Genomic DNA, 15,199 nt, shown 5'->3' with positions numbered 1-15,199 from the left:
GGGACTTAACGTAGCAGGATGGGTTCACTCATTAATCCAGACTGTATTTATATTGCTACTTGTAGTTCTGGGAATTTATCTTACCTTCAGTTATCCTAAAAGGCAACTGAGTCGCGATAAAGTATGGACTCATCGTTTGGTCCAAGCAGTAACAAGAGAACACTCTGAATGTCCAGGAAATATAATGCCCCCACCGTCGTATAAAGAAATGGCATAAATGAAAATACTTGCAATATAAAGTGAAGTATTTTCAAAGGGGGGGAATGTTGGAAAATACGAGGTGTTCTGAACTTGGTGTAAAATCTTTGTATATTTGTGATCTGGTACTGCATTCTATAATAATGGGAGAGGGGTATAGTTTAAAGCTACTGAAGCGGCATACCGAGGACGCCTGAAAAGTCAAGAAGAATAAGGAGAAGATAGGCATCTAAAACGGGCCTGGAAACCTACCAGAGGGACGAAAGGTAAAAAGTACACGGCGAGGAAGACGTCTTACTTCATCAGAAACGACCACCGAAGACCACTAGAAGGGACTGGAATGTCGCCAGAATGACGCAATCTATGAAGCAATCCCTAATGAATATGTAATAAGAGGTGATGGGGTGACTATTGAATATGTATGAAATTGTATAATCGTGAGGGTATAAATTGTAAGTTGACATGGCCGTCGGCGAACCAGATTTGGGTGACTACCCCTGGTTCCCGGGCCCGCGAAACAAAGCACCGCATATAACTACCTTCCAGTGGTTATGTGTTTGTCACCGACAGCGAGACCCCACCTGGAGTCCTGCATCCAGCCCTGGGACCCCCAACGAACGAAGGCCATAGACGCTTTCGATTGAGTCCTGAGGGCCATGAAGATGCTCAGAGGGCTGGAGCACCTTTCCCATGGAGACAGGCTGAGAGAGTTGGGGTTGTTCAGCTTGGAGACGGCTCAGAGGAGAACATATTCCAACCTTCCAGTACCTGAAGGGTGCCTACAGGAGCTCTTTCCCAATGACTGCAGTAGAGGACAAGGGTTAAGTTTTAAAACTGCAAAAGGGTAGATTTATATTAGGAAGGAATTCTTTACTGTGAGGGTGGTGAGGCACTGGAACAGGCTGCCCACAGAAGCTGTGGATGCCCCATCTGTGGAGTGTTTAAGGCCTCTGGAGCCCTGATGCAGCTTCATTCCATTTCCTTGTGCTCTGTCACTTCTCTCTACTGTCACTGTCACTCCTCTCTCCTGGAGAGAGGAGATCAGCACCTCCTGTTCCACTGCCCCCCTTGAGGAAGGCACAGGCTGCCATGAGGTGACCCCTCAGACTTCCCTTCTCCAGGCTGAGCAACCCAAGTGACCTTAGCTTCTCCTAACTCTTGCCCTCAAGACCTTTCACCATCTTGGCCACCCTCCTCTGGACACGCTCTTAACATTTTTATGTCCTGCTTATGTTGAGGCTCCCAAAACTGCCACAGCTCTGGAGGTGGTGCTGCACCAGTGCAGTGCAGAGTCGGACAGTCCCCTGCCTCGACCTGCTGGCTATGCTGTGCTTGATAGACCCCAGGACACAGTTGGTCCTGTTGGCTGCCAGGGCATACTGTTGACTCATGTTCAACTTCCCATCAACCCAAACACCCAGATCTCTTTCTGCAGGGATTCTTGCCAGCCTCTTGTCCCTGAATTTGTATGTTTAACCAGTTACTCCGTCCCACATGAAGAATTCCACACTTGCTTTTGTTAAATTCCATGTGGTTGGTAATTGCCAAGCTCTCTCATCTAGCCAAATCTCTCTGTAAGGCACCTCAACCCTCAAGAAACTTTAGTGGTTTTGATACTTCAAAGTTCATCAGATCATCACAGTACTGATCATAGGAAACTCAGGCACGTCCAAATTTTGTTAAGAAGGGTGTAAAAGACAAGTTTTCTTCCTTAAAATTTGTATTCCTCTAGTTCTTGTGAGCTTCAACTGCTGTTTTTCCCTGATTGAGAGCTAAAGTGTAGAAACTGATAGCAAATAGGCAGAAACAACTTTTGCAGACACAATCCTGTGACATATTTACCCATTATGATATGGAAGAGCATTTCTGTAACAAACTTGACAGCATTGGAACATTCAGAACCTCATTTTTATTTCAAATTTGTTTACATTTATGGGCTTCTCGCTTGCATGTTCCCAAGCACCATAGTCTTTTTCCCCATTCCTTATTCTTGATATTGGTTGAGGCAGATGTGTGCTGTTTGTTCCCTTTTCTAACAAGACTCTGTATTTGGCATTCCATACGTGGATAAGCCTTTGGGTGTATGTATCTTGCCAATAAAAAACATAGTATTCTTTCTTCTCAAAACTTCCGAGGTTAGTTATCTTGATATTTGTAAATCACAGGTAGATTTCTCATTAGTCATTCTCTGAAGAACTTAAAATTGACCAGAACTGAAGTTCGCTTGTCATCACCTTTGTAGTGATGTCTGAGACGTATAATGCAGCAGGGAAAATAAAACCAGTGAGTGCTGCCAGTGTGGCCTTTTAATAAAAAAATGGAGAGGAAGTAATTTTGTAAACTGAGCCTGATATGAGAGACCTACTTATTTAGAGCTGGTTTGAACAAAAAGCTGACTGCTAGTACACTAATAGAGAAAACTTTGTCCTTCCTTTTAATAGGTCTGCATTTTTTATGGTTTTGTTTCAAAAACCATTTTCTTCTGGAAAAGGAGTCACCAAGCGCCAGGTGAGTTGGCATATGTAGTAGTGATTCATGTTTTGTAGCTATTCCTGACAACGTGGCTCTTGCTAAAAGTGAAAGCAGAACAAAGGTTGCTCCACTTGGAAGATGTGGTTGCAATTTCCACAAGTGTGTAACTAACTTTGTGTCTAGTGTGCTGTAGAAAACAATCAGCATTTTTAGCTTTTTTCAGTTTCTTCTCAGTGTATTGTGGAAAGATTGGTCCTTGGCTCCATACAAGCATCTGTTTTGAGGCCTGGATTTTCAGAAGGAGCTTAGTCTGCTTAGCTGACTTGTACAGTTTGGAAGGGCGGTTTCTGAACTGCCAGAATGTTGAAATGCTGCAGTCATGTCCCCCATGCCAACAGTGCTTCCTGCGTGGTGTGTGGTGTGTGGTGATGAGGGGCTAACTGTTCTTCAGACACGGGTTGAGTTCTCAGCATCCTGAGAAGTTAGAGTAGGGCCAGGCTGAAACCTGATGCTTTGTAAGAAATAATTTTTCTTCACCTGCTCCGTATTCATCTTGGTTTTATGTAATTTTGTGCACAAAAACTTCATTCACACAGAAAGTTACCAGTGTGTGTGCTAAGTAGAGAGAATCTGAAGGATAGCCTCAGAAGTGTTTCAAATGTCAGCTGCTTTCATGATTAGACACATATGACAGAATTTTAAAGGGTAAAAGGAATAAATTGCACCTTTGTGTTCAGAAAAACCTGAACATTTGTGGTATCACTATTGCTAAAAATTTTAAAATTCTGGATTTTCAAGATCTGATGCTTGTTACAGGCACTTTGCCTTGTTTAATGTATTTCTGGAATGACTTACTTTCTTCAAAAACTTGTGTTTAAAGTTAATAATGTATTGAATAGCTGAATTATAACCTGCTTCCTGAAAGAAAAAACGTGCATAAATATGTGTAGACTTAAGGTCTTAGTGTCTTTATCTTGGTTGTTTTATCTAGTTCTATATATGTTTATCATAAATATGCAGTAGATTACAAAATATACAGCACCTTTGACAGATAAATGGACTTGATTTTTTTCAGCCTGTTTTTCAGCATTTTATTAAAGAGATCTCAGATTATACTATAGAATCTAGTACTGTGGCAGAAAACAAAAATTTGTAATGTGTCCAAGCAAGCCTTAGTTGCCTGGCAAAGTAGGTAATAAGACAATCGTGTTCTGAACTTTGCACCACTTGCAGAGCATGTGTTTTCCCCTCTATTTCTACAACTGCTATGCCAAAAGAATGCTAATAATGAGGTATTTGTTTTGAAACTGTGGAGAAAATTACAATGAAATGCCTTTCTTTTGCAGTGGATCAAAATTTTTAAGCATGCTGTTGTGGGATGTATCATTTCGCTCTTGTGGTTTTTTGGCCTTACCCTTTGTGGACCACTGAGGTAAATACTTACTGTGAAGAATGTTTGCTCTTTTTTGTGATCTTTCCCTGTCTTGCTCTTTTGTGTTTCGTTTGTCAGCCCATGATGCTAGCCTCTTGATTTATTTTTTGAAATTTCAAATGAATCTTTGTGCTTTCTCTTCTGAACTCCCCTGAGCTTGGGGAAAATTACACATAATTTTCTGTAAAACTTGTAATTTTCTTCATTCTCTGACAAGATGCCAGTGAAATTCTTGATAGTGCTTAAAATATTGATGTGAGTGATACAAGAAGATCACTGACTGTTTCAGTGATGGTGGTTTTCATCATTTCCCTAGTCTCATTTATGCAACCCCAATTGTTTATTTACCTGCTTGAAGCCTGTGGCTTGGCAGCTAGTGACAGCAGCTTGTATTCCTGTGCCAGGTGACTGGAATAAATTTCTGCATTTGTTTTATCTGGTCATACACCTGTGCTGTGTTGGAATTGGGTAGCATTAGTGCATATACTGCAAGTAAAATTGCTTGTACCATTTGTTAGCAGCAGTGAATAACTATAGAAGAATAACATTAGACTTCCAAAAATGAATATTAATGTATTAGAAAGCATCTTTCATTAGAAAGAGGAAGGTAAAGCCTTAAATGATACATTTTATGAAGTGGAAATTTTATCCTCTACAGAGGAGAAGGCATACCTGAGAATAATGGGATTTCTTTAAGAAGTACTGCAGTACCTTTCTGGATGCTAGCAGTCTTCCCAAGCAGAAGCAATAACATGGGACCTAGCAGGTTGTATTGCTGTGCAGGGAGTGGCAGAAGCATTTGGTAAACTTGATGGTGGTTATTACCTTCATGTTCTGCTCTAGAAAGCTGTCAAAACAGTTTGTTAGTCAGCATCTGCATCTGAATAGCATCAAGTTAGAATTTCTTATTTTCAGCAGTTAAAAGCTTTTGAGGTTGCATAAACTACTAGACTATCAACAGCTCACTAACAACCAGGATGTAACACAGCAGAACAGGACCTCTCTTTTTTTCTGGGAGCCAGAAACTTTGGTTTAGAGGAGGTATTGTAATGGGAATAAAAATTCCATCTTGAGCACATTAGTATCTTCTTGTGTTTCTAGAAGAAAGTACAATTTAAAGTAATCTATAAATGAGTAATTTTGGTCTGTTCCTTGAGTTAGGAAGTCCTTGTTTTGTGGTATGTCTAGCTCTCTGCAGCTAGATCTCTTGCTGGATGAAGGCAAATAGGTTTATATGTATCCTTTTAAATTGTTTAAAATTGCTGTTGAAATCACAGGGTAAATCTTTGACTGCTGTGTCATTGAATTTTAAATGAAATAATATATATCAGACTTTCTAGGTAAACTCCTTGTAAGACGACATAAGTATTTCACTTTTTTTATAGGACGTTGTTGCTGTTTGAGCACAGTGATGTGGTTGTGCTATCACTGCTTAGTGTCTTGTTCACGAGCTCAGGTGGAGGACCAGCAAAGGTATTTAAAATATTATTTTACTACATGTTTAAAATACTGAATGCTACAAATTCAAGTACTTCTTTACCTGGAACAAACAGTGTTTCAGACCTGTGTTCATAGAAACTGTGCTTTTTTTAGTTTAATTAGTCGTGAAATGGTAAGATGTATGACTTGAAATAATAAATAAGACATGAAGAGAGAAACAGTGAGTGAAGCTGTTGGACATCCGTAGCAGGTATCTGAGACGTTTTACTGTTCGTAGACAGAAAGGAACATTGAGAATGATTTTTGCACTTCAGTAGTCTTTATAATGGGATTTTGGGTTCAAATTGACAAAAGAACATGGTCCTGGCCTATAGGCACGTCAGTCCGTGGAACAGTCTCCAGGTCCTTGCCTACCCTCTTCAGCATCTGTAGATTTTCACATACCTTTTTTTTTTCCTTCCAAAAAGCTCTTTGAGGACTTTATTGTCTGCATGAGCCTGTATGTGCTGAATACTTGAGCCCAGTCTTTCACCTAATCAGAGATGTACAGTTGAAACATCCTTTGTCTGAGTCCCATTGCGTACAGTTTTGCAAGGTGTTCTCTAACTGTGCCTATTCAGCCCTAAATGGATTGATCTTAACCCAGCACCTAGTAGTCTGGGCCACTTCCCCTCAAAAACTGTGATAACTGGAGGAAGGTAACTTATGATGTCATGTACCTGAGGCTAGAGTACTTGCTGTGTTAAGAGAAAGTCTGGCTTTGGCGCTGCCTCAGGCTGGGAGTTTTGAAGTCCCTCTCTCGCAATTGCTGCTGGAGTCCCCTCATCACTTTTATTTAGGCTGGCCTTAGAGTGAGTAGCACAGTCACCTGCTCTGACACTCTACGCCACCCCCTCAAATTGACATGCTTAGGGCATCCAGCATGAAGCTCTTCATCCATCTACCCAAAGGGTAAATGGAAGAGCTTCAGAGGGGTCCTTTGTCAATCTGTATCTTAGTGGGCCATGCTTGGCAGTTCAGCTGTGTGTCTAAGGCAGCAGAAAGAGGGAGCAATGACCCTGTCCACTGAGTGTTCCAGCTTCATGAAATGAAATGTGGCAAAGAGAAATCAGCTGACTTTCCGAAAGAAGAGTGTGGTGTCTGTATTTGGCTTTTGCCAAGATGGTGAATATCAGAATTGCAGAGTTTTAAGTCAGGGTGGTGAAAGTGCTGAGAGCTGGGATTTCATGGCTACCTCTGTCCCCGCCTCTCAAAAGCACTACAGAGCTCTGCTTTCCCAGAGCCTTTGGACAGTGTTCTAACCTTTACCTCCCATAAGACAAAATACTACAGTTTGTCCACTAGATCTTGTTTATGGTTCCTTGATGCTACAAAATATTAAATCATCAGGCTTAAGTAGTTCAGCATTCTGGCAGGCGGAAACACACCACGAAGAAAGAAGCAATCACACTTGACTTTCCTAAAATACAGGCTTCTGTCTTGTTACAGTGGTTACTTGCCCTTAGTCATCTGGTAGATCAGAAACGTTGAAAAAATCTAAAATTATATTCTCAAAGTCACTTTTTTTAAAAAAAAATTAGGTTTTCCTCATGTTTTTCTTACTGAACTAAAATATGCTTACATTGATCAGGAAGGGGAGAGGGAGCTGATTCCCTGGACTTTTTCTTCATTAATCTGTTACAGAGTACTATAAAAATATTTGGGTTGTTTTGTTTTGTTTTACAGACAAGAGGTGCTGCATTTTTCATCATAGCTGTCATCTGCTTACTGCTTTTTGATAATGATGACCTCATGGCTAAAATAGCAGAGCATCGTATCCTTTCTTGTGTAAGAGCAAGTGCCTGTTTATTACTGGAGCAGAGAGAATGTAAAGTTGAATGTGCTGAATTAAATATGCTTGCATTTTTTTTTTAATAGGAATCTTACCTTTCAAGAGTAGTATAGCACAAGATTTTACTTTTACATCTAAATACTGATACATCTAAATACTTTTACATCTAAATACAGCTGAATGAATGGCATTGATTACTTTGTTCGTAACTTAGAACACAACCATAGATTTCAAGTTGTAGTTAAAGGATCCCTGCCATTTGCACATGTCAGATCACTTACAATTGCTAGAAGTTTTTTCTGATCAGCTCACATTTGGAAAAGAAAAAAAAATCTAGATAATGTTTGTAGCCTAAGTGTGTGCAGTAAATGGTAGACAGCCTGGCCTGCAGTCTTTTTGGTGTATACAGAAAGATTGTTTTGTGCTTTTGTAAATGTGGTAATCTGAGTTCATCTGCTAAACTGAAAAGTGACGTGAAATAGCAGTAGCTCCAACAGCAATGGACTTTAAACTGCAAATAGAAGCTAGCTAACAGCTTTCAAAGCCACTGAGTTAATGGAAAGTGATGCTGAAGTAAGTTTTCAACAGGCCTTCTTATCATAGCGAAGTGTACTGAAAAAAAGTGCTACAGATGAGATGGGCAGTGAAACCAAACAAGTTGAAAGCAGACTTTCTCAAAGACCGATGAAAACATGGAATTACAGATGCAAATTCAGGAATAGTATCGACTAATCCACTGAGTTTTCAGTGAGTAAATTCATTGTTAAAGTGTCCCCTAGTAGTTTTCCCAAAAGCTATCATTATTTTGATTTTGCTGGATTGTGCTTCTCAATTATTCTCTGTTTTATATTTAAAAACTGGAAAGATGTAGATCATATTTTAGACACAGTATTTAGTGCTTTTAGTGAAAAGCAATGTAATTTTTAATGCCAGTGAGTATATTTTTCAAAGTCTGGTTGCTGAAATGGCACAGTAGTCATGATACAGGATTTATGTTAGCATTTAACAGTGACTATGTTCTCATGTTTTAAAATACTTATTTTTTTCCCAAATACTTTTAACTACTTATTTTTTTGTGGAAATATTTTCATTAAGTATCTGACAAACCTTAAAGCTCAGTTTACTTCCTTCAGCTCCCCGTGGTCTTCTGCTACATCTATCTGTTCTTCGGTTTAAAAAAAATCATCAAATGAGACTCTTCCTTAATTTTTTTTTATTTAGCTGAGGGTCATCATGACAGTGCTCTTACACATGTTCTGTATACAATCATTGCTTTCCTGGGCGTTGCAGACCACAAGGTAAGGAACTTATATTTTAATAGGTTAATATTATCTGAGTTTAGTAGGTAAGAATTCCACCAGCACAGAGCTAATCCAAGCCTAAATCAAAATCAGTTCAACATGCCCACCCCATATTGGAACTGAACTAGCACTGTAATTTTTACATTTTAAGATTGATTATGAGCAGCTTCCATAAAGTACTCCATGTCATCGGTGTTCTGGGTGATCATAGTGCTTTACATACAATAAATGTCTTCCTTGCTTTTGGGGTCTGTGTTTTGTTGCTGCTTCTTTATCTTTCCCCAGTCTTGTGTTTACATTAGACTCTTGTATTTGAAGACACAGATTCTGATACTTCTTAATAGTATAGTCCCATTATAATTGGTGACATGAATAACTAAGTATCAAAATCCTACTGTATGGGGTTGACCTCCCTGATTGACTTGTTCTGTTAGCTTAGTCTTGTTGCTGAAGTGGCTTCACTGAGTACTAAAAGAGGGAAAAAAAAAACGAACCACAAACAGAGCAGCTGAGAAAGTATTAATATAAAAATAAACCAAATGTAAGAGAGACTGATTAACTGTGCGCAAAGCAAGTGTGGTCTGCGGGAGATGAGATTCTGTGTTATATTAATTTATAGAACAATTTTGAAAGAAAATATTGTGAAGAAATATGGTGTGGTGCAATTAACAGTAAGTGAATGAAAAGGTTATGAAAGGATTAGAGGCCAAGGTGACATGACACTTTTGGGGTTTACGTATACTTGCAACACAATTTTACTAGTGGAAGACGGGAAAATCAGTTTTATACTTTTCTTCTTCCTTGTATGCTCTTTGCTACCAATTTGCTGCTGCTGTGTGTCAATTGACACTACTGCGAGTTCAAGTCATATCAGGCTGTTGTGAATAGTGCAGGTCTAACCATGTATGCTATATTACTGTTTTTAACTAGAGTGACAATTAAAGGAGATATCCCATCTCTGGCTTTTGTTAGTAAGTTAAATAAAGCATATTAATCTTTTTTTTTTTCAACTAAGTGCCATTTGTTTGGAATGAGGTATTTGGCTCTCTAGAAATGTTAACAGGATCCTTCTGTGTTTCCAGGGAGGAGTACTGCTTCTGGTGCTGGCATTGTGCTGTAAGGTGGGTTTTCACATGGCTTCCAGAAAACTATCTGTAGATGTCGGTGGAGCCAAGCGTCTTCAAGCTTTGTCTCATCTCGTTTCCGTCCTCCTGTTGTGCCCATGGGTCATTGTTCTCTCTCTGACAACAGAGGTAAGATAGCAAGTATAAAAATAAATAATTTTTTGTAATGCTTCTGTTTGTAAAGTGCAATTTAAATCTTTAAAATTAGCAAAGTTGCCATCTTTATTTTTCTAGTAAGCTGTTTGAAATTTTTCCTCTGTATTTTGGTGTATATCTGCATGATACCTTAATTTCCTCTTTTGTGTGATAACTTTATTTCATCTTTCTAGCTGACATATTATATCCTGGATTCATATAGTAACATTGTACAAGTATTAATGATTGTATCAATACAGGGCTGTCTTATTCCTGAGGAGTAGATTATTGTAATTTAAAGACATGTTTGTTATGTTAGGGAGGGTAGACCATTGCAAGCATGGTGTTGCATATGGCATTACTTTTAAAGACAAAAAAGTATTTAAAAGAAAGTACTGTAGCGTCTATTAACTATATGTGTCTTTCTATAGCTGGAATATTGGGTTTAGATGATAAATTGGAAGTATAAAAGTGTTTATGTTTTGATGGCTTGATGAAAACACTTGTAATGAAGGGGAACTAGATTTAGTGGTGTTTGTACAGTCACATCTAATGGTGAACAATCTTGTTTGAAATGTATTTTTTGTTGCAGAGTAAAGTAGAGTCTTGGTCTTCTCTCATCATGCCTTTCATAACAGTCATCTTTTTTGTTGTGATCCTGGATTTCTACGTGGAGTCCATATGCTCTGTCAAGATGGAAGCTTCCACGTGTGCTCGATATGGATCCTTTCTTATTTTCGTTAGTGCGCTGCTTTTCAGCAACTTTTGGACACATCCAATAACAGACCAGCTTCGAGCTATGAACAAGCCACCACACCATGAAAGCACAGAGCACGTTCTTTCTGGAGGGGTGGTAGTGAGTGCAGTCTTCTTCATTTTATGTATGTATTTTTATTTATCTTTACATAATTCTATTGCCTGTGTGACTGGGAAGCCAATTAAAAAATAGATTTGTGCAGAATTCTTTTGGATGAGCTTTTATGGATTCTTTGGAATAAAAAGGTCCTGTACCTTTGTGCTCTTTTACTGCCTGACTACAAGAAAAAAAAGAGAATGTAGTAGATCTGTTCTGTTGTGGAAGTGATGATCTAATCTTACATAGCAATGAAAATCTAATGATAAACCTCAAGATGAAGTTGACAATCACTTTGCTGCCTTGCAAATTTCATATGATCTTTGATTGCTGATAAATCACATTATAAAAAAGCTGTGAAACTTAAAAACAGCAACAAAAACTTCAATACTTTCCTTGCAGCTGCCAATATCCTGTCCTCCCCCTCCAGGAAAGGGCAGAAGGGTACCCTTATCGGCTATTCCCCAGAAGGCACTCCTCTCTATAACTTCATGGGTGATGCGTTACAGCAGAGCTCTCAGTCCTTGCCCCGGTTTATTAAGGAGTCACTGAAACAGATCCTTGAGGAGTACGATTCTAGGCAGATCTTCTATTTCTTGTGCCTGAATCTGGTAAGTGGATGTTTGTTTTCACACCCAATCACAGTAGTACATACGTAGTACAGTAAGAAGAGTTATTCTTTAAAAGTTCCCATGACTGGTTGTTTTTAAGCTGATCCTTGGTAGTTTCATTAGGTGGAATGTTAAAATAGAAGATTCTTACACTAATCTTAAGTAAGTGGCAGGTCACTTTGATGTCACCAGTGAGGCACTGGTTCTATGTGCAACTATTGTACCAGTAAGTAAATTCTTGTATGATGGTGGTTTAAGATTGAGGTATCTCAATGCTACCAGCAGATAAGCTAAAACTAATGAGGCCTTCAAGGATGGGGACAGCAAACTAGCATGCGTGGGACTCAGGAGTGTCGTTTTGGAGTAGGCTGGTTTTATTTCTAGATTCTGTCTTTCTTAAATAGGAAAAAATCATGCAGTAAGCAATATTGATAGAACCTTATTTGGAAAGATCTCTCTTTGTTCTTTGGCAATTATCCAAGAAAATAGGCGGAAAAAATTTGAAGTATCTATGATAACTTTAAGGAGTTCCATTATGGAATATGAAAGATGGGAAAGAAAGTTTATAGGCAGACTAATTAATAACAGTAAATCAGACAGGGAAAATGTGTGTATTAAAAATGTTTCTTCATATACCCTTCTCAAAACTAATTCACAAGATTTAAACAGTCAAATAATTGGTGAAGAAAATTTTTACAGAATGGATGTATAGGTAGCATTGCTTTTCCACTAATAATGGATAAGATCAGAGTTGTTACATTGTTTAATGACAAAAACTTTGTCTGCACAAGGTTATTTTAAAACTCTAAATGAAAATTTAAATCTACACCTGTAGAGGGTTATTTTCTTAGATCTGGGGCTTTTGGGAGGGTAGATTAAGAAATGTCTTTTTATAGGCTTGGAATGTATTACTTATTTTGTTTCGTTGGAGGAGAAAGAATGTGGTCTAGAAATACTTTGAAAAATACCTTTGAAAACTATGAAGTGTCCTATGAACAGAGTTTCCTGCTAGCTACCAAGACAGATGACAAGTTAATGTTAGAAGAGAAATTCAAACTCTCTTTTGTTTCAGGCTTTCACTTTTGTGGAGCTTTTTTATGGAGTGTGGACCAATAGCCTTGGTCTTATTTCTGATGGATTTCACATGCTTTTTGATTGTTCTGCATTAGTGATGGGGCTTTTTGCAGCTCTGATGACAAGATGGAAAGCAACTCGCATATTTTCCTATGGGTATGTATATTAGGTTCTTTAAGGACTATCTGAAAACTATTCTGCTTACTCATTTTAAAATGCCCTGCTATAAAAGTACATTCAGGGTGTTTTAGTGGTGCACGCTTCTGTGTGGTTTTTACTATGTCTCTTTTCTGTCCCATTTGTGTTTATGCTATTCCTCTTACCCCAGCAAAAAAAAAGTGTCTGAAATGTAATTTTCGTTTTTCTCTACAAATCAAACTTATCGCTGTGAGTATTAAGTAGAAATTGCCTCACTCCATATATGTATGTATGTCAAACAAAAATATATGTTGAAAGTCAGTGTTTATAAGAGGATTTCAATTGCGCTGATATAGTTAAAATTTCTATGGTTAAATTGCACAGCAGTCTAGCACTTTGAAGCCCTGAATATGCAGTATATATATAAAAAATGCTTCTATTATTATAGTGTTATACTATCGGTGTTTGGACAGTTGCAAACTAGCTACCTCTTGGCGAGAAATAAAAAACTCAGAAATTAAGGCATGATTTTGTAGCACTAAGGAAAAAAAAGTCAAAGCAATCTTTATGCTATATTAAATGCATTATAACTTTGTTTATTATACCTTTGAAATTTGTTCAGAATACCTGTTTTTCCACTCTGAAAGTACTTATGTTTGTCTTCAGGTATGGACGTGTAGAAATTCTCTCTGGATTTATTAATGGCCTCTTTCTGATGGTGATTGCTTTCTTTGTCTTCATGGAATCGGTGGCCAGACTGGTGGATCCTCCTGACATAGATACAAATATGCTAACTGTAAGTTTTGTCATTCTGTTTGAATGTTGTTTGGCAATTATTTGTTCAAGTATGTTCATCTTAAAAAAAAAAGTAGACTAAAGTTGCATACACAAGAGATCTAAACCATGCCTTCACTTTTTAAATATTCTAATTTCAAAATTCAAACTCCAAAATCCAAAACATTTATTTTTAAAATACAAAAATATATAGGGGTGAATACAGCTTAATTATAGCAGTTACATTGAGGTTTTTTCTACGATGTTATAGCTCTAAACTTTTTAGATGGTGTTCTTCCTATAGTAAAAAATACCAAGGAAGTAATCTGTACAAAACTAAATTTGGTTTGGCTGTTACATGTATCAATGTTAATTATTACAGGAAAGATTTTGTATTAGTCTTAGAAAAATATTTTTATGTAGGCACAATTAGAAGCATGCATTGCTGGAATTGAGGCCTGTTTTTTTCTTTTTTTTTCTTTTTAATCTTCAATATTTGCTCCATTTTCACTATGGATTTTGTTTCTTGGGGATGGGAGGCGTTACCCCCTCTACATAAGCAAGTCTGCGTAGCCAACAAAAGGTCTAATAACCCCCAAGTTGGACTTGCTTAACTCCTTCATTAGTGAGAATTACTCTTACTCTTTGCTAGTTTTCCAAGAGAAGAGTAGAAAAATAGGCAGACAGATAAAAGCACAATTCAACCAGTAAAGCAGCAGTTGCTGTCTTCAGTTAAGTACAATTTTAGATGAGTGTGCATGTCATAGATACAATATACAATTATTATTTTTTCTGCTAATGAAAGCAAAGCGAAGCTTGTATTCAAATCACTTTCTCTCTTTTTGAAAGTAAATAAAATCCATCACACTTCTCTGACACTAAATTTGCTATCTTGTCCGGATTTGTGGATACTAGGTTTTGCATTTTGGTGGTGGTTATTTGGTGGGGTTTTTGGGAAGGTTGGGGAAAACTGGATTTTTTTGAGAGGGGAAGAGAATTTACTTGAAACCAGCTTGTGTACTGAAAGGAATATGATGAGGAATCCGCATTAGAATAATCCTTGCACAGTTTTCCTTTACTAGGTGTGTAGTGTTTCTGCTTACCGTGTTCTAGAAAATAAACTTGAACAGCCGGGAGGATGTGGCGACGTTAATGACGCTTCTCCCTCTCGCAGCCAGTCTCTGTTGGAGGGCTGATCGTCAACCTGGTTGGCATCTGTGCCTTCAGCCATGCGCACTCCCACGGGGCTTCTCGGGGAGGTTGTCACTCACACGATCACAGCCATTCCCACCACGGGCACAGCCATAGCCACGGGCACGGCCATTCCCACGGGGACCACGGGCACAGCCATGGACATGCCCACGGGTCTCCCGGAGGAGGCATGAACACCAACATGAGAGGCAAGTACAGATTGCTGAATCATCAATCATTTCCAGCCGACTTCAAAGATTTTCAGAATCAGGCCCCGTAATGTGCATCGTGCTTAAAATCTCCAGAAGTGATCTGACAGCCATTTAATGTAGTGTATGAGAATTTTTCGCACTGTTTCTTCATTAATGAGTTTAACTGGAAGAAACATAACTGAAATGTTTCTTTGCGTGGATTTCTTAGCTGTGGGTAATACCTAAGGGCCAGTAAAAAGCATTAATCTAAAGTCTTCATTAACATTAACAAACAGTCATTGTAAACCTGACTGAAGAGCTTTAAAGTCCATGGTACTAAGTTCCATCTGGAAATGAAAGTACAAGTTTCTACTTTAAAGATAATTACCGTGCTTCGAGGTATCGTGTGGCAGCTGGTTGTAAAAAATACCAGC

The 15,199-nt window shown here is 38.3% G+C and overlaps 1 protein-coding gene across 4 annotated transcripts in view; it reads left to right on the top strand.

Annotated features, from left to right (window-relative positions):
- The window catches only part of SLC30A5 (solute carrier family 30 (zinc transporter), member 5), a 28,891-nt gene that overhangs the window by 8,210 nt on the left and 5,482 nt on the right, over positions 1-15,199 (top strand). For all 4 annotated transcript variants that reach the window (XM_014964963.1, XM_014964962.1, XM_014964961.1 and 1 more), the window contains 11 exons: positions 2,640-2,706; positions 4,017-4,102; positions 5,488-5,575; positions 7,268-7,355; positions 8,595-8,671; positions 9,757-9,927; positions 10,526-10,814; positions 11,189-11,397; positions 12,470-12,627; positions 13,276-13,405; positions 14,558-14,783. In XM_014964963.1, the coding sequence (XP_014820449.1) occupies positions 2,653-2,706; positions 4,017-4,102; positions 5,488-5,575; positions 7,268-7,355; positions 8,595-8,671; positions 9,757-9,927; positions 10,526-10,814; positions 11,189-11,397; positions 12,470-12,627; positions 13,276-13,405; positions 14,558-14,783 (1,576 nt within the window). In that variant the 5' untranslated portion in view covers positions 2,640-2,652. The remainder of the gene's footprint in view (positions 1-2,639; positions 2,707-4,016; positions 4,103-5,487; positions 5,576-7,267; positions 7,356-8,594; positions 8,672-9,756; positions 9,928-10,525; positions 10,815-11,188; positions 11,398-12,469; positions 12,628-13,275; positions 13,406-14,557; positions 14,784-15,199) is intronic.

The sequence above is a fragment of the Calidris pugnax genome, unplaced genomic scaffold, assembly GCF_001431845.1.
Source record: "Calidris pugnax isolate Ruff unplaced genomic scaffold, ASM143184v1 scaffold273, whole genome shotgun sequence".
Taxonomy (NCBI): Eukaryota; Metazoa; Chordata; class Aves; order Charadriiformes; family Scolopacidae; genus Calidris; species Calidris pugnax.
The sequence above is the reverse complement of the archived record's forward strand: the minus strand, read 5'-3'. Positions and strand labels throughout refer to the sequence as shown.